Consider the following 18,602-nt stretch of genomic DNA (forward strand, 5'->3'; position numbering starts at 1 on the left):
GTCCATGCCTCAGATACTCAGCATGCAGTCCACATGCACTCCCCGCACAGATCAAAGTTTTACAGCGCTGCACCAAGCGCATTACATAGAATATTCAAATAATATCAGCAAAATACCCATAACCCACTGTAATCAACCAAATTATCCATAATTACTATCTTTAGTTGTTTAGCTCTTCAAAACCACCTCAAAAATTTGAGATGGGTGCTAGTGGGCAATGCGATGCGATGCCCTGTTTGGAAAAAAAACAAGCCCACGCCTCGAGATAGTCATTGTTTCGTGAGTCTTTTTCGTGAATACTCAACTTCTCCAGACTTATATTGCCGTATAAAATACTGCAAATTCAGCTATTATGGAAATACGACAGTCTTCACGGGCACGTATGGAAGACTCAACCCATTTACAGTACACCTCTGGTGTGGAGGCCCTACTGTCGCCGCATACGACGTTACAAAGCAGTCCGCAGGTTACCCAAACTTCGGACGATATCGCTAATATAGGTATTGATCCCGAAGAGGATTCAGGCGCTGACCCAAATGTATTTTTGGGGGAGGATGAACAAGCTTTTGAACAAACTGCTCCGGAACAGGATCTGGAGCTGGGACCTTATGCCAGTAACGTGATTCCTGACGTTAAGGATTATTACAGAACGCTGCTGAATACGAACAATTGGTCGATAGAAGATCTTGCTGTGAAACCTGGGGACCGGGGGTTTACTATTTGGTTTGCTATGAGTTCGTATTTTCCATTGATTGCGGGGTGCATTGGACCTGTCGGCAATCTGATGTCGTTGTGTGCTATCATCTGCAAATGGAGAGTTGAAAGGGAGACTGATAAGCAAGTCACAGATCTCGGGTGGATGATGAAGGTGAATGGGATATCGGTGATGTTTGGGTTAATCTCGAACATTTCGCTTTTGCTGAACTTCCGCAAGTCGCTGAGATACACCGTTTCACAGGTTGTTTCCATTAGTGGCTGGTTCATTGCAGGTTGCTTGTTGCTGGCATTGGTTATTTCGGCCAAATTCACCTATTTCTACTCAGGATCACCATATTTTCCCAGTGAGGGCTATTGGTTTGCGGTTATAACAGTGGTGCTCTACTTTAGCTGCTTCACCATTTTGCTACTCAATGAGGTGGGCTTTATGCTCAAGAAGTACCCCCCACTTTTCAATATTGATGGTGTCCAGAAAAGTCTCATGACCCAATCAATTGCCCTGTGTATCTGGTTGTTTTGGGGGGCTGCTGTTTTTGCCAAATTGCTAGATATCAGCTTTGCGGAGGGAATCTACTTTGGAGTGGTGACGATTTTGACCATTGGACTCGGGGATTTCATCCCAAAAACAGGAGTAGGAATGTTTGTTGTGTTACTGTGGGTGACTTTCGGCTTGGTCTCGTTTGGTCTCGTAATCTCTACCATCAGAGAACTGGTCATCTTCTCCGGGAGTTCGACTTCCCATTGGCATAAGGTCGAGTCTGCACGCCGCAAAAATTTCAAAAGCATCACTGCTCCGCTCACTTCCAGAGAGTCTTTTGAGGTCATGAGAAAAGTTACAAGGCTTGGTTCAGCCGAGGAGAAAGCGACCAGCCTTCTAGCAATTGTCTCCCTATGGGCCACCTTCTGGCTTATGGGTGCTTTAGTTTTTCACTATGTGGAGTCCTGGGATTACGGAGTCTCGTGTTATTTCTGTTTTCTATGTCTCGTTACTATTGGCTATGGAACCCCATCTCCAATTACCCATGGTGGGAGAGCTTTTTTTGTGGTATGGGGGTTGTGCGCTGTTCCGCTCATGACTATCCTTGTATCGAACCTGGGCGACATCTTGTTTGCTTCGCTACAAGATGCCAACAATATTAAGGTGATTGACCGTTCCCTGAACTGGATAAACAGGTCTTGGCTTTCAAAATGGGTACTTGTCCGTTGGACCAATCGACTACTCAAGAAGGCTGAGCCGGGTGTTGACATGACGTCTAAATTGGAGACCGCCTCTTCGTTTAATAGTGATGTTTTGCCGCCGTTTGTGCATGGGCATCTGGCTAGTCATACTCATATTAGAGAAGGCATTTGTGATGATCCGTCGCTTGAAAAGCTTCTCAAGATTCAGGAAATTTTGTTCCATTTGAAGAGGTCGGTGACTACTTTGCGGAAGGAGCCTCTTAAGAAGTACACCTTTGATGAGTGGAACCAGATGATGAATTTGGTTGGTAGGGCCACAAAAGCCAATCAGCCATTATTCTGGATTTCCGACGATTCTCCTTTCAGATTTCCTTTCGACGAACCGCAGTACTTTACCTTTTACTACATTCATACGCTCGAGGTGCAGCTGGCGTCGCTAGCTAGTGAACTTGATCGGAGTCACATGAAGCGACACAGGGAGTGAGAAATTAATGGTGAGTCGGATTCCAAGAGCCATTAGAGCCATTGTTTCCTCCTTGTATCCCACCGACCCATAAGCAGATAGGCCAATACCCAATACTGAAATCACTCAGGGATCACTCAGGGATCACTCAGGGATCACTCAGGGGTCATGCACAGGCAGCCATGCAGATGGGACCTAAAGACACTATGAAGCAGCTCTGGCTAGCATTTTAGCCGCATTTATGCCGCCAATCACTACCAATGTACTACCTTGGTGTTAACGATTTATGAATCTACATTTCAATAACCCTTTTTAATTGTACCTTAAATTTGATGTCAACCCCAGATCGGTATTTTTAGTAATGCTGCAGCCGATGATCTTTTTAAACTTTTTGTCGTGTGATCACTAAGTGTGTAAATTTCACCTTTCTCGTGTTTAAAAGGTCGCGCTTCCTTTCCTGATCAGACCGCTTTTGGCGTTTTGTTTTTGAGAAAACATGGTTAGGGCAAAAATCGTGGCTTTGCTGAGAAGCAGATCCAGGCTACTCGTAGTGGTGGCACTGGCTGTGTTCTTGGTGGCCATCACGTTGCAAGGCACGTCTGGCAAAGAGGTCCTCTCGGAGCGCGAGAATGCCGTGATCGTTTCTCTGGCTAGAAACGAAGAGCTGCATGCTTTGCTGGAGTCGATACAGAGTCTGGAAGATAGATTCAACAACAAATTCCACTATGACTGGATTTTTCTCAACGAAAAGCCCTTTTCCGAGGATTTCATTAATGAGACCACTGCAATGGTATCTGGTAAGACACAGTATGGGCTCATTCCATTGGAGCACTGGTCGTTTCCAGATTATATTGATACGGAGAAGGCCAAAAAAAGATTTACAGAATTAGAAAACGTCTACAAATACGGTGGTCAGGAGAGCTATCGCCACATGTGTCGCTTTAACTCCGGGTTCTTCTACAAGCATGAGTTGCTGAAACCTTACAAATACTACTGGAGGGTGGAACCGGGGGTTAAGTTTTACTGCGACATCAACTATGACGTATTTAAGTTTATGAGGGAGAATAATAAGGCTTATGGATTCACGGTGGCTTTGTTTGAAAACCCAAAGACGATTCCATCGCTATGGTTGGCCGTTCGTGATTTCCTTTCCATCAACGGCCTTCCAACGGAGAACTTCATGGAGTTTCTTTCTTCCAATAAAGGCACAGACTATAACACGTGCCATTTCTGGTCGAATTTTGAGATTGCTGATTTGGATATCTGGAGGTCTGAGTTCTACGAGAATTTTTTCAACTTTTTGGACAGAACAGGTGGCTTTTTCTATGAGAGGTGGGGTGATGCCCCGGTTCATACAATTGGTGCTGCTTTGCAACTCTCAGCAGACAAATTTCATTTTTTTGAGGACATTGGCTATTCTCATCCACCTATTACTGCTTGCACGAACAACGATGTTCTCAGGAAGAAAAACAAGTGTTCGTGCAATCCGATGTTTGACTTCAATCCTAATTACTATGTCAGTTGTATGGAACACTTCATGGAAGTGAGCCGCATGGAGTATCCTGAAGGATGGGGCCATTTCGTTCTGCCCACTCTTGGGGGTGAGCCAGAAACTCCAATGATTGAGTCGCAGACAGAGAGTTTGAAATATCTCCAAAAACTTTTTGAGCAGAAGAAGAGCGGGACCATCAAGATTGATGGAGTAATTGAGGACCCGGGTTTCCAAGAGGAGTTGCAAAAGTTTGAAGCTGAGCTCAAAGAAAAGGCCGAGAAAGAGAAGAAAGAGAAGAAGGAGGAGGCCGAGAGGAAGAAGGCCGAAAAAGAGGAGGCAGAGAAGGCAAAGAAGGCCGAGAGGGAGAATGATGAAAGAGAAAGGGCTAAAGCTGAGGCTGAGGCTGCTGAAAAGAAGAAGGATGAGGCTCAGTAATGGGATTATACTAGACAATATAGAGTTGGATGCTTAAGTACATGTAAAGATTTGACTAAATTTCTTTGATTAGACTGCATTTCGGAAATTTTCAGATTTCTACCCAAATTAATCATCAATAGAAGAGGTGCAAATTCTTCAAGATGGATGAAATGATTGTCCCGAATCTTTAGAATACTTTTACTTATTGTTGAATGAAATACAAATCTGCTTTGAAACGTTTCAGATTCTTAGGTTTCTTTTTTTGGTTTGAATTTAGTTTGGCAACGTAGGTTCAACCAGTCCTCATCTAATCAAGAACAGTTTCCGAGATAGTTTAGTGGCTAGAATCCCCGCTTGTCGCGCGGGGGACCGGGGTTCAATTCCCCGTCTCGGAGTTCTCTATTTTTTTATTTTTTTTCCTACAAACTTCTCACAGTTTTTTTGCTCCTCCCTATACCTGTTCATGTTAAATGGTGTCATTACGATGTCGTTATGTCAAGTCTAAAGGCGTGGTTATGGGGTACAGATCGTGCGGCGTCCAATGGGATTGTATGTATATGAGTATGACCATTGATGTTGGGCTGACCTAAATGAGTCAATTACCTCGTAATTCACCTCAAAACGATCCTGAGACTCCACAGAGAGTATGTAAATACAACCAAAGCCAAAGTATAGCCAGTAAGCACACCAACAGCGGCCAGGTCTTTGGCATCGATGGTATTGTAGGTCATGTTCACCAGTCCAGTCAGAAGATTAGCAACCAGGAACGTCACGAGACTGTTGTTGTTGACAGCATGAAGCAGAGTTGGGGTTTGGAGATCGTATTCCTTCGATGTGTTTTTCTTTGAGGTCTCTTCCAATCTGGTAGCTTCATCCTTTTCGTCAAAGTACAGTTTGAAACTTTTAGAACCATCACCCCATAGCAAAGTTTCGACCAAATTGTAACCTGCCAAAAATGATGTGTTGTAAGCAGACACCCAAAGAACGTATAACAGGTTCGCAAGTCTTCTACTGACCCCATAGACATAGCACTTGTCAACGACGTAGTAAGCTGTATGGAAGAACACCGATAGGATCAACAGGCCCTTCAATGGAGTCACCATGGTCCAGCTCTTTTTGTGGCTTCTATAATTGCGAAGAATATCGTCCTTAGAAGAAGCACCGAACAAGTTACCCGGAGTGGGGAACAAGGGAAGCAGGAAAGTGCCAGTGCTTTGGCCAGTCAAGAAGATGGAGAAGTAGCCAAACATGCTGAAAATGCCCTCCTTGTTATCGCTGATAAGATCGATTCTTTCCGCAGAAAGAACGTAACTTAACCATCCGTACTTTACCAAAAATACTTCGTACACCACAGAAAAGGCGATGCTCAGCAACAATGTTGGAACCAGTTTGAGCAATGGAGATGCCAGTGCTGAGAGCACGGGCAAAGCTGCCAGGGTTATAAAGAAGTTCCAATGCTTTCCGTATTCTGTGACATGTTCCTGGTATTCGAGGGACTTCACACTCAACAATCTTATTCCTCCCAGAATTATGAGCGGAATCACAGCAAATATAGAGCGGCCAACATAGGATATGTACGATTTCACAGCAGACACCGGTCTCAAGCCTGACCCACTAATGGTGTTGAATTTTTGAACAAGAACGGGCCTTTCACTGACCATTCCCATAGAAAATACAAATGATCCAACTCCAAGATCCATTAGACTCGTTCCCCACGTCTCAACCTTCGCAAACCTGCGTGGAAAGACGGGAAAGTCCACTGCCAAAATAGCTATACACGTGATCACCATCATCTGTGACCTATAAACCGTCAGATAAGGTTTGTATGGAAGATACTGTTTTTTGGTCAGTGTGCTCACGTTTATGTGTACCTGTTTTTTCACCTGAGGCTTTGATCTTTTGAATATAAGTGGAATCACAGGTCCTAGAATGAGAGCAACAAGGAATGATGTTCGGTTACAGTATAGCGTAACCGATAACAAAAGACCAAACCAACTGAGGAAATAATCTACCAGCAGTGCAGCAAAAGATTGCGTATCGAAAAGACTTGTTTTCTTTTTGAGAATGCTCCAAGCAACATAGCAGACCTGGTTTCAACGTTAGTGTCGTGGGGCTTTCGATTTGCCATTTGGAACACCACTTACCAGCGAGACTGAGGTGACCGTGTAGATCTCCAGAGTCGAGCCACCAGTCAATCCACTCACAAATTCTTCCTTCTTCCCTTTTAAATCCATTTCTTCGCGTAGGCTGGGTGATTTTTCAGTGAGTGAAAGGTGACGTCTCCATTGAAGATACTGACACGTTAGTAGACGATAGCGTGTCCCACTCAGATCGATGTGAAGTGCACTCGCTAGTTAAGAACAGTGGTCTACGCTCTATAATTATTCAACTATCAAAGTTGGGACTTGAATCTCATGGAAGGCCAAAAATTTATATGCTTGCCTAGACCAAAAGCTGGAAAAAATATGAACCAAGCAATCGTTTCTGGCGTAATTTAGCTGGGGGGATAGTCTGTGATAAGGCTCTGAAGTCGTGCTAGATTATAAACGGTTGGCGCACTTCAATAGTCTGGTAGTTTGTGGCAGCACAAAAGCAAGCCAAAAGGTTGATAAATGGTGGTTTTATTTTATATTTAGATATATTTAGTCCAGCAGAAATTAAATCTGCTTAAATTAAATGTTATTAGAGCCATTTAGTGGAGAAATCACCCGGCCAAATTGGTCGTCTACCACACATTTTGAGTAAATTCTAGCACGACCTTCGCCCCCCCCGTGATAAGACCGTGCTGGCGCCTCCGTCCAATTTCGACGGACTTCTCCAGTCAAGCGAACTTTCCAGAGATTTAAGGCTTCATCACGCTTCCAGCCCGCCAATTTGCTCAAAATGGTGTCCGAGCTAGTCAACAACCCGTCTATCCAGGATGCCCAGTTGCTGCGCCCTAAGCCTGCAATTTCCAGGCCTTATGTGTGGCCCTTTTTGCTGGTGTACCCAGCCTGTTTCAATGTCTATTTGAATCATTACGATAAGTACATTGGTGGTAGAGAATGGACTTTTGTCTTCTCTGTCACATTAATTTCTATCCATGCGGTATTGATGCTCATGCCTGAATGGAATATGAACATTAAGGAGAGCTTCAACTACGAGCCAGTCAAAACGTTGGAAGAAGCTTCCTTTATTAAGGTGACTGCGGCCCCAAATTGTGGTCTCAGTGACATTTGTCTGATCTTAAGAGAAAGATCGCATGGTGAACTGCAAATATCGTTTTTGTACCAAAAGAGACGTTATTTGTGGCACAGTGAGGTTCAACGTTTTGCACCTCCTGAGTTCCTGGTGGACTCCAAGCCTCAGCTCAAGGTATTTCAGTATTCGAAAGGTCTTAGTGGTGATCTCACAGATCTTGAGAGACTTTATGGAAAGAACAAGTTTGATATTCCAATTCCTACATTTTTGGAATTGTTTAAGGAACATGCTGTTGCACCATTCTTCGTCTTCCAGCTCTTCTCCGTTGCGCTTTGGTGTATGGATGAGATGTGGTACCTTTCTCTCTTCTCTCTCTTTATGTTGGTGACTTTTGAGTGTTCTTCTGTTTACCAGAGAAGAACCACCATGACTGAGTTTCAAAGTATGGGTATCAAGCCATATCCTATCTACGTCCACCGTGGTGGTAAATGGAAGCAGATCCAGACTGACGAGCTTCTTCCTGGTGATCTCGTCTCTGTCACTAGAACACAGGATGAATTGGCGATTCCTTGTGATCTGGTACTGGTCGATGGTTCTTGTATTATGAACGAGGCCATGCTTTCTGGTGAATCTACTCCCTTATTGAAGGAGTCTATCAAGCTCAGACCATCTGAAGACAACTATCAACCGGATGGTTTGGATAAGAACTCTGTTGTTCATGGAGGAACTTCCTGTTTGCAAGTGACTGCTCCTACTGACCCAATTTTGAATCTTGCTCCAGACAAGGGTGCTCTTGCCATTGTCGCAAAAACCGGATTTGAAACTTCTCAAGGTTCTCTGGTTCGTGTGATGATTTTCTCAAGTGAAAGAATGAGTGTTGCCAATAAGGAGGCATTCTTTTTTATTCTGTTCCTGCTTGTATTTGCCATCATTGCCTCTTGGTACGTCTGGGTGGAAGGTACTAAGATGGGCCGTGTTCAGTCCAAGCTTATTCTGGACTGTATCATTGTGATCACCTCCGTTGTCCCGCCAGAATTGCCCATGGAGCTCACCATGGCCGTTAATTCGTCGCTGTCTGCTCTTGGTAAGCATTTTATCTACTGCACTGAGCCTTTTAGAATCCCTGTTGCCGGTAGAATCGATGTCTGTTGTTTCGACAAGACCGGTACCCTCACTGGTGAGGACCTGGTGTTTGAAGGTCTTGCTGGATTCAAAGAGAACGATGTCAGATACCTTTCTTCGTGCGAAGAAGTTCCAAGTGTCACAGTCGATGTTCTCGGTGCTGCTCATGCCCTGGTTAAACTTGACGATGGAGAGGTCGTTGGTGATCCAATGGAGAAGGCCACTTTGAAGGCTGCCAAATGGAAGGTTGGTGCCAGTGACACCGTTGAACGCAATATTAAGGGTGCCAGCACCAAAATTAAGATTTTGAGAAGATTCCAGTTCTCTTCTGCTTTGAAGAGATCCAGTTCTATTGCAAATGCCCATGGAAAAACTCTCGTCGCTGTCAAAGGTGCTCCTGAGACGATCAAAGAGATGGTCACCGATGCCCCTGCCAACTACGAGGAGGTTTATAAATCTTTCACCAGATCTGGATCTAGAGTCTTAGCTCTGGCCTACAAGTACATGGAAGACAACATCTCTCACTCTAAGGTCACCAAGCTTACGAGAGAAAATGTTGAAAGCAAGCTTCTTTTCGGAGGATTTATCATCTTCCACTGTCCAATGAAGAGCGATGCCATTGAAACTGTCAAAATGCTGAACGAGTCCAGTCACAGATGTGTGATGATCACTGGTGATAACCCATTGACTGCTGTTCACGTTGCCAAGGCTGTCAAGATTGTCAACAAGGAGGTGTTGATCTTGGACTTGCCAGAGGGACACCACGGTAGTCATGATCTTGTCTGGAGAAATGTTGAGGAGACAAAGATTATTCCATTCAACGTTTCCGACTCTATTGACGAGAAGTTATTCCACGAATTTGACATCTGTGTGACTGGTTATGCACTTGCCAAACTCTCGGCGCATGAACAATTGCTCAAGCTCATTAGGCACACTTGGGTCTATGCCCGTGTTTCACCCTCCCAGAAGGAGTTCATTCTGAACTCCTTGAAAGAGCTTGGATACAAGACCTTGATGTGCGGTGACGGTACAAACGATGTTGGTGCTTTGAAACAGGCCCACATCGGTGTTGCTTTGCTGAACGGTACCGAGGACGGTATGAAGAAAATTAGTGAGGACAGAAAAATCGATGCCACCAAAAAGGTGTATGAGAAGCAAGTGGAGCTTATGGCCAGATGGAACAGACCTCCACCAAGGGTTCCACCAGTTATTGCACACTTGTATCCTCCCGGACCTCTCAATCCTAATTACTTGCAAGCCATGGAAAAGCAAGGATTGCAGATTACGGATGAGATGCGCAAGGCTGTTGCTCTTGCCAACTCCACTGCCAAGCTCACCCACAAAGACCAGGGTGCTTCTGATTTGGCTGACAAGTTCATGAACACTTTGCAAGAGGAAAACGAGGACAGCGAGGAAGCCCCCACTTTAAAGCTGGGTGATGCTTCCGTTGCTGCGCCTTTCACTTCCAAGTTAGCCAATGTCTCTGCAGTCACTCACATCATTCGTCAAGGTCGTTGTGCTCTTGTGTCTACCATTCAAATGTACAAGATTCTGGCATTGAATTGTTTGATTTCGGCTTACTCCTTGTCTGTCTTGTACCTTGCTGGTATCAAGTTTGGAGACGGTCAGGCTACCGTCTCTGGTCTTCTGCTCAGTGTTTGTTTCCTGTCCATTTCTCGTGGTAAGCCAATTGAGAAACTCTCTAAACAGAGACCACAGCCTGGTATCTTCAACATCTATATCATGGGATCGATCTTGGGACAATTTGCCATTCATCTGACGACGCTGATTTACATCACCAAGGAAGTTTACATCTTGGAACCAAGAGAGCCTCAGATCGACTTGGAGAAAGAGTTCCAGCCATCGTTGCTCAACACTGCCATGTTCTTGCTCCAGCTGGCTCAACAGGTGTCTACTTTTGCTGTGAACTACCAAGGAAGACCATTCCGTGAGTCCATCAGAGAAAATAAGGGTATGTACTATGGTTTGCTGGGTGTCTCTTTCTTGGCCCTTGCAGGTGCCACTGAGTTCTTGCCAGAAATGAACGAGGCCATGCAATTTGTCAAGATGACTGAAACCTTCAAGTTCAAGCTGACTGCGTCTATCCTGTTGGACTTTGTCCTCGCATGGGGAATTGAATTGTTTCTCAAGTACTTCTACGCCGATTTCAAGACGGCTGACATCGCCATCCACGATGACGATGTTATTGCAATTGAGACTTAGAGCTGAGAGCTTAGGATGTGAAATGTGAATAGATTGTGAGCCATTTATATATACTAATTACACAAAACAATATTCATCAAAAAAAGGTAGATGAATAGTTGATTGTGAAAAAAGGCCACCAACTCACTGGAATTGGCAGCTGTGAAAGCTGCAGATCGGGCAATTGTCTGTGTGAACGGTCACTCGTGAGACCATTTGTATATCAATTCAAAATTATCATTTCACCTAATTTGTCGTACATTGCGCAGATCAACCAGTTGAGCTCGTTCTCATTAGTTACTCGTTAACAGCTCAAGATCTTTTGTGCGCTCCAAAGCTCCCAGCCTCACAATGCTGACATCTCCACTTTTAACTACCTTCACTTTGCTTGGATCATTCAGCACTTTGGCGAGTTCATGGATTGAGGCTTCAATGTCCACTGCTGCCATAGGCGAAGCAAAACTGTTCTGGACTGTGGTGATGAGACTCCCCAGAGAATGACTGGTCACGGCCAGCTCTGTATCTGAAATGCGCTTGGGAGAGAGATCGTATAGTATGCCGTATACCGCCTCTAATTTGCCAGAAATATAGAGCTTCCTATGTTGTATTTTCAAAGATGCTGGGTCCAAGCCCTGTTTTTTAGAGGATTCTTCCTTAGCCCGTATTCTTTCCAGTAGTGATTTCCCGGAGGTTGCCCTTTTCTCCTTGAAACTGTTCTTATCCGAGGAGCCTTTGAGAACTTTGCTGGCAGCTATTTTTTTCGGTGACGCCTCCTTTTTCACTACGCGTTTCTTTAGTTGGATATCCTGACCAGGATTGGAGGCCATATATTCGCGCACTTTCCTCTCAAAGGTTGCGATTCGCTGAGTGACTCCTGTCTTTTCCGCACCCAGCTCTAACACTAGATCACGATCACCCGTCTGACTCACGATGAAGGACTCAGGATACACAGTACATATTTGATACACATGGACAAGTTCCACCTTGCTTTGGATTGCCAGAGTGACCTTGTTCAGTAAGTCATGCAATGGAGGCTGGGAACGATGATCCTGCAAATGCAGTCGCACCAGCGTTTCCAGCGCCTTGAAGACGCTTATCAAAAATTGTGCCGTATTCTCCGATTCATTGTTTAACTCGATGGACATTTGCAGTGTAATTAGCACGTTTTTGTATGACTGATGAAGGAGGAATCATTAACAAGATCGAACACGGTTAAAAAAGTTATGAAGCGCGATGCCCTGCGATGCCTAACGCGTTATTTCCCACACGCGAAACTTTTCACGATGCGTTCATGCAGTATATGCGGAATTTTCGAAATCTAGCTTTTTCTATTATACTATCTGAATGAAATATTACACTAATCCACACACCAATCATTCGTCCTTCCATTTTCCAAACTTCCTGTAATTTTCAGTCAAACCTCTAAAAGTTGATCTGCCTGCTGAGTCTAAAGATGCACTGACGAGGATCAGTTCATTGGGCGATAATACGTCAAGCACCACATACATGGAAGCCTCCAGCTGGTCTTTCACCTGCTTGCTAACAGAGCGGGTAGTAGTAAGGTGAATATAGTTCAACAGGAAAATAGGCAAGTGGTTTCTCAAAACACCCTTCATCACGGTTGCTGGAGCACTGAGAGAGGATTGTGTGCCGTTCTGGCGAGGAAAGTTGCTATTCGATGGAGGCTCACAGAGGTTCGAAACAAGTCTCTGAAAAGCAAGGGCGCATTTTTTTGAGAATGCAACGCTGATATGTGTGGAGTCTTTGGAATAGAACAGTGGCTTGAGTAGCGGGCGAAGAGACGCCACAACCACATGGTATCGGTTAGATAGACGGAATCTGTTGAACAGAAACACGTTGGACAAAACCTGAGTAAGCGCCAAATAGATGATTTCTGCATGTAAATGGCCATAAAGCTCTAGCGAAATGCCAACTTTGAACGATGCTGCGAGTATAAGCTCCAGAGAGTACTGTGCAACCAACCAGGTCCTGCTAGACGTAAGCGTTTTCAAACCTTCCAAAAGTTTGAGAACAACATGGCCTGACATTTGATCAAGGGCTGGAATGAGAGTAGAGAGAGACTGTGCAACTAATCCGTGGTATTCATTAACGGCATCAGCTTTATGTGCTGTAGACCAGAAAGCAACCACCAAACTGACGTAGTTCGCCAAATCTTCAGTCTGCACGTCCTGCAAAGAGTGAACCAGATAATTGAAAGCCTTCAAATGAGACTGAGCAGAGAGACGAGTAAGATGACCGCTCAAGGAAACGCCCAGGTCCTCGTCCAAACTGTCTGATTCTTCACCCAGCGCAAGAAACATCGCCATGAGATGTTTGGTACTCGCAGATACAGAGTGTATAGCAAACAGCTTTTTCTTGATATTGAAGGTGAGCTCTGTTTTCTTGACCAGACTGTTTGTGACCGTGCCTGCAACCTCTGGAAAATCCGGCTCCTCTGAAAACAAGAATAAGGAGCTTAAAAGCCACACTACTTGCTCCTCTGTGAGTTTTTCTGGCTTATGCAGCTGAGACCCAATTGCGTCAAACATCACCTTGGACACTCTCGTCAATTCCGAGGAATACGAAGTTCCCAACATTGCGCTTTTGCTGATGACCACAAGTGTCACCTCAGCAAGCGAAGAAGAGCCGACCGCAAGAATTTTTTTCTTCTTTTGCTTTGCCAGTCCTTCCTCAAGGGTCTCAAACATTTTTGTGATATACAACTGACTCTGAGCCTCTGTAGATTGTCTGCAATGATGAGTCCATATTTTTTCGAAAACTGCGAGAACTATTTTCTTGGAGCTGGACTCAGCAGCGGACACAATACGAAGTATTTCATTCACGTCAGCCTCGATCTTGGAACGGAAAGTTGGAATTTGCAGTAGCCTGTCTATCGACCGAGCCACTCCGATAGAGATAGATAACTCAGACAACGCATTGATGAGACTTTCTCTCTGCCTCCTGAAATAACCGTCCAGAGGAATTAGATCAATCAGGCCAAGTACCTGCTCAGACTTGCTAGCATCACCTGCCAACTTGATGATATTGGAGATGATCCGCGAGCTCAGGCGAGGAAGCTCCAGAGCCAAAGGGTTCTCGAATATCGAAGATAGGTTGATTTTGGACTTAAAAACTATTGCCACAAACTTTTCCAACTCATCATCAGACATGAGTTGGTCAAATACCACAATCCACCTATTGATGGCCACATTTATCAAACTATGATTGTCAGTCTCAGACGTCAAAAATTTGAGGTATTTGGAGAACAGCTTGCCAATATCATATTCGACTTCCTCTCTGATTCTGAACATACAGTAGAAGAAATGTTCACATTTGGCTTTGGACTTCAGCATAACTTTGACCGCTGCTTCCCAGTGAGGTATCATCGTCGTAAAGTCGTAGACAGTCAAAAACAGATACTTGGTTCTCCACAGATCATCAGACCCACTGTCAACTTCAAGAATGAATTTCAAATCATTTGCAAGTAGATCGATGTGGCTGTTAACCATCTTCTCTTTGGTGAGATCCAAACAGCCTGAAACAGAAGGCACAAATCCCTCCATCAACGCTCTGATTGGAAGTTGATTGGCCCTGGAAGGTCCGTTTATGTCTATACTCAGTTTCAAACCTCTTAGCAAAGATCTCAACTGTGTCAAGGACAACAGAACTAACTCGTTTCCGATAATTCGCACAAATTCATCTCCAGATATCACCTTCTCGACCAAGTCAGCGGTCTCCGAAGACCCAAGGGCTATGGACCAAAGGTCCAGAAATGACGTGAACTGCCTAGAAACAGCATATCCCTTCAGAATAAGACTTAATATCGTCTGACACAGCTCCTCAGATACTTCGGTACCATTTTTACCAACAAGGGCAAGTATCTGGCTGGCATAGGTGGGAGCCAGCTCGGGAGACTTCTGAAGGCAGACTCTTATCCCCTCACAGTTAGAAGTGGAATTTTCCAAGAACGACTCAATGATCGAGGGAAGAAAATTTGCGGAAAAGATGAGACTTCTATCGCATATTATTTGCAGAAACACACATGAACTGGCAGGGAAAGTTGCAGCAAAGGCTGTGTATAGTTTCTCTGAGGTCTCCACATCAGAATGGTCCAAACCAATCTCAAACAGATGGGTAATCGCGACATCAGAACCAGCCAAATGTGTCAGATTAGTAGCGAGTTTGTCACGTAAATCAAGGCAGTAAACCGTTTTCAGAACAACTTCGTCGAGTGAGTCTTGTAGAGGCTGTCCTATATCTTTCTCCCACAACTTCAATATGCTTTGCAGACACTGTTTCAAAAACAACTCCAGCGTCTTTCGACCAAAGCCGGAAACAGCTCCGTTCGAGAGATGATAAAGCTCAATAGCACTTGTCAATATACTCCTCGCTGTATCTGCAGAAGACCTTTCAAACAAAGCGATAGAGCACTTCAACATGTTCGAGAGAAGACCCACGCTTTGGTCACCACCAAGTTGCAAACAGGAATATTCCAACCCTAGATTAACAGATTCAACAAATGATGAAATTAGACCTTCTGACTGCAAAGTTTCATCCCAAGCTATCTCCTTGGCTGTCTCGACTATTATCTCTGTATACTTGACGGATCTTACAACACGATGTGCTTTCGCTTCAACGAGGTCTCGAAAGCATCGTATCAGCACTTTCCAAAGAGTTTCATTTGTTCTGAAATCTCTGTTTTTGAGATTGCTCATTCTTTCCAGAAGCAATTCGTAGAGAAACTCATTCCGGTTGGGTAAATACACCTTCTCCGAGAAGTCATGACTGGTGAATACCTCAGAAAAGTTTGCTAAACCTTGGGGTGTGATATCCTTTGAGCGTAAATACCTTGTAGCACTCTCAGCACTATAACCATCAGGCCATTTATCAGGCATTTCTTGTTGTGGGGCGGAAACGATGCTAGGAAGAAACCTAATGTCTTGTTCTCTTGGGCTTCAATTTTTTTTTGTAGTGCATGGCAGGATCTCTAGTAGGTCAGACAAGCCACCAATGAAATGGGTTGAAGCTGCCCAAAACAGAATTATTTTGATAGAAAAACTCGGAAGTAAGTTGAAAAAATATCTCGGATACTCTAAAAGTATTTATATTCGTTCTAATCATTATTTCAAAGCAGCTAAACAGCTTCAACACGCTGAGCCGCACAATAGACGTGCGATACTCGATTTGTTTTGGTTGAATGGTTTTTGAGAGTGAAACCAAAGCTAACCCAAACATGTTGTTGCTTGTCTAATAAGCTTCAACGTTCCGTCGCATACATTTTTCAGGATTCCGATTTGCCATGACGCTTGAATTTGGGCATTCCTCGACGGTGTCATCCTCGAACAAATACTTGGAGCCCGAAGATGAAGAGTTGTCGGATATCGAGATTCCAGACGAATATGAAGACGAGATGGAGTACGACTCGAACACAAACGCCCCAATCATACGACTTAAGGATGGACCAATTGCTTCTGGAGAGGGGAGGATACCGATATCCAAAAATGGAATTTCGCTAAAGTTTGCTCTCTCTCCCATGGACAATCGCGGAGCTGTTTATCTCTCATCCATCGACGGTGAGAAGCCTGAAAACATCAACACACATATATACCCTTTTCAAGTCCCAGGTTCGGTAAACTCTGAAGCATACAACAGATATTCAGAGGATTGCTTCAAGAATTTTGAGGACATTCTTAAGAACAAGAAGTACAAGTCCATGAGCTCAGATCTGGAAGTTGGTGTACCCAGTCTCTTGAAGGAGATGAAGAGGACTAAAGCCGAAACGCTTGACAGACACCTGATCTCTTTGATCACGGATCTTCAAAGACTGATAGTCACTACCTTGGACGCGGACGAAGTCGATGAGTCCGAAGCACGGGGATTTGAAACTGCTATTACCGTGCTGAACCTTTTCAGATCACTCAACTTCAGCCGTAGGGAAGAGAGAATCGGATTGCTGTGTAATTGGGTGAACAGAGCCGATTTGCTGCCATTTGAAGAGTTAGAAAATGAGTTTTTGTCGGAGAGCGATGGGTTCAGCAACATCCTATTCTGGAGTTCGCTGGTTCAAAGACTCGTGATGAGAGGACTATTCGATGAAGCAGTCACAGTTATTGGAAATTCCGGCTATGAGACTCTGGAATCAAGTGATCCCAATCTCTTCCTGTTTATAAGCGATTTCTGTACTCTTTTGTCTAGTTACGATTCTGTCGGTTTTGCGATCGATCAGGATGCGTTTCTGGAGTGGAAGCAGTCCATGTGTCAGCTACGTGATAAGTTTGGAAAGATCGAGTCTGATCCTAAATACCAGTATTTTGGGGTTGCAAGACAATTAGAGATATTACTGGCCATAGCTTCGGGTTCTCCTGGAGTGATAAGAGAAAATACCCGTGCATGGTACGAGGCACTGGTTGCTCATTATCTGTTTGTTCTCCCTGACCCTACGGTCATACAGGAATTCTTCAGGGAGTACAAGACGCAGATATACTCTGATCCTACAAGTTTTACATGGGAGGCTGCTTGCATCAACTTACTGGAAGGAAATATTTTGAGTGTCATCAGTGAGCTAGAGCCCCAAGAGAAATGTACAGCCACATATCTCTCCGTTCTGTGTGAAGCCGGTGGATTATTTGAGGAATATCTAGAGCTACTAGGTGATGGAAACAATGCCTATAACAAACGGTTTTTGGAAAATACCGACTCTATGCTCAAGAATCTGGCTCTGTCCTACTTCAGCACTCAAAAGCTGATACCCGTTGGAATCGGTATTTTATGGAAGATGAACGAACCAGATGCCAGACAGATAATTGCAGAGATTCTCCCAAGATGGTACTGTGCCAACACCGATGAGTTTGAGTACTGTCTTGCTATTTGCTCGGAGCTGAGACTCTCTGCCACATCTGCCCAGCTCTACAAGCAACAGGGCCAGATCTTGAAGGATGAGGGTTGGTTACTTGAGAGCTTGAACATGTTCAGTCTGTCAGGCGATATTGGGATCACTGCGCGCAAATCCTGGGAGTTATTTGAGAGTGCGTTGGTGCTTGGCACGAAGGTTAATGATCGTTCACTCGAGCAGCTGATTGATAATCCAAGCATTGAGGTGCATCCTGTTTTGAGACAGTGCATCTCTCCATACGCAGTTTTGGCTCAATTCTACGATCTGAAAAATCAGGGAGAGATCGAGCTGGCGATCGGCAAGCTTGTGTCTCTGATAAGATTCCCTTACATGCAGCAGCATTGCACTCCATTGCTGCTTGCACAGTTTGTTCCGTTCCTGGGATATTCTTCTAAGGGAAATCAATCAGAAGTGTTGCGCCGTGTATTCAGCCCGGAACAGCTGATAATAATAATCGAGCTGCTCAACGGATTTGACGAGAAGATGCACCAGAAGGAGCCGTTCTTGGAAACTGTTATTGAAAAGAGCAGGGAGCTGTTTGAGATTGCAGTGTCGCAAAGGGCGATAGAAAGGGCCTTGTCCAACCCCTCTGACTGGCGTACACAGGCCAGGAAGCTGAACATAACGGTTCCCCGTGATGTGAAGAGTCTTATCACCTTGTTGAGAAAGAGCATCGCCATGGAAGAGGGTCATTTGTTTCTACAATGATGCTGCTGGAAGGTGACTACACCGTGTCTACGACCGAGTTAAAATGAGAGTATCTCCCCTATTAATAAAATCTGGAATCCCCTCATCTTCTTATTCTATGATGGAAAACATCCCTGCAACTTCGAAAACTAAACATGCAGCCAATTGTAAAGTGAAGATGATTCGTTCGTTTGTTCGTCTGTTTCGAAATGTTCCACACCCTATCGAACTAGGATGCAATCGCCCCGGCG

At 44.5% G+C, this 18,602-nt stretch overlaps 7 protein-coding genes across 7 annotated transcripts; 4 read left to right on the forward strand and 3 right to left on the reverse strand.

Annotated features, from left to right (window-relative positions):
- Positions 1–352: 352 nt before the first annotated feature.
- KUCA_T00002670001 (uncharacterized protein) lies at positions 353–2,380 on the forward strand (the record flags this gene model as incomplete). Its single annotated transcript, XM_022602942.1, has 1 exon — positions 353–2,380. The coding sequence occupies one exon, from the start codon at positions 353–355 to the stop codon at positions 2,378–2,380; it is 2,028 nt and encodes a 675-aa protein (XP_022458696.1).
- A 475-nt stretch (positions 2,381–2,855) lies between these two features.
- On the forward strand, positions 2,856–4,286 carry KUCA_T00002671001 (uncharacterized protein; the record flags this gene model as incomplete). Its single annotated transcript, XM_022602943.1, has 1 exon — positions 2,856–4,286. One exon carries the CDS (start codon positions 2,856–2,858, stop codon positions 4,284–4,286), a length of 1,431 nt encoding a protein of 476 aa, XP_022458697.1.
- A 593-nt stretch (positions 4,287–4,879) lies between these two features.
- KUCA_T00002672001 (uncharacterized protein) lies at positions 4,880–6,502 on the reverse strand (the record flags this gene model as incomplete). The annotated part of the gene is made up of 2 exons (XM_022602944.1): positions 4,880–6,355; positions 6,413–6,502. 2 exons carry the CDS (start codon positions 6,500–6,502, stop codon positions 4,880–4,882), a joined length of 1,566 nt encoding a protein of 521 aa, XP_022458698.1.
- Positions 6,503–7,151: 649 nt separating this feature from the next.
- KUCA_T00002673001 (uncharacterized protein) lies at positions 7,152–10,793 on the forward strand (the record flags this gene model as incomplete). The annotated part of the gene is made up of 1 exon (XM_022602945.1): positions 7,152–10,793. The coding sequence occupies one exon, from the start codon at positions 7,152–7,154 to the stop codon at positions 10,791–10,793; it is 3,642 nt and encodes a 1,213-aa protein (XP_022458699.1).
- Positions 10,794–11,065: 272 nt separating this feature from the next.
- KUCA_T00002674001 (uncharacterized protein) lies at positions 11,066–11,917 on the reverse strand (the record flags this gene model as incomplete). Its single annotated transcript, XM_022602946.1, has 1 exon — positions 11,066–11,917. The coding sequence occupies one exon, from the start codon at positions 11,915–11,917 to the stop codon at positions 11,066–11,068; it is 852 nt and encodes a 283-aa protein (XP_022458700.1).
- Positions 11,918–12,145: 228 nt separating this feature from the next.
- Positions 12,146–15,667, reverse strand: KUCA_T00002675001 (uncharacterized protein; the record flags this gene model as incomplete). Its single annotated transcript, XM_022602947.1, has 1 exon — positions 12,146–15,667. One exon carries the CDS (start codon positions 15,665–15,667, stop codon positions 12,146–12,148), a length of 3,522 nt encoding a protein of 1,173 aa, XP_022458701.1.
- Positions 15,668–16,071: 404 nt separating this feature from the next.
- On the forward strand, positions 16,072–18,372 carry KUCA_T00002676001 (uncharacterized protein; the record flags this gene model as incomplete). The annotated part of the gene is made up of 1 exon (XM_022602948.1): positions 16,072–18,372. One exon carries the CDS (start codon positions 16,072–16,074, stop codon positions 18,370–18,372), a length of 2,301 nt encoding a protein of 766 aa, XP_022458702.1.
- Between the last annotated feature and the right edge of the window lie 230 nt (positions 18,373–18,602).

Source organism: Kuraishia capsulata, genomic scaffold (assembly GCF_000576695.1).
Source record: "Kuraishia capsulata CBS 1993 genomic scaffold, Kuraishia_capsulata_scaffold_3, whole genome shotgun sequence".
In the NCBI taxonomy this organism is placed as follows: domain Eukaryota; kingdom Fungi; phylum Ascomycota; class Pichiomycetes; order Pichiales; family Pichiaceae; genus Kuraishia; species Kuraishia capsulata.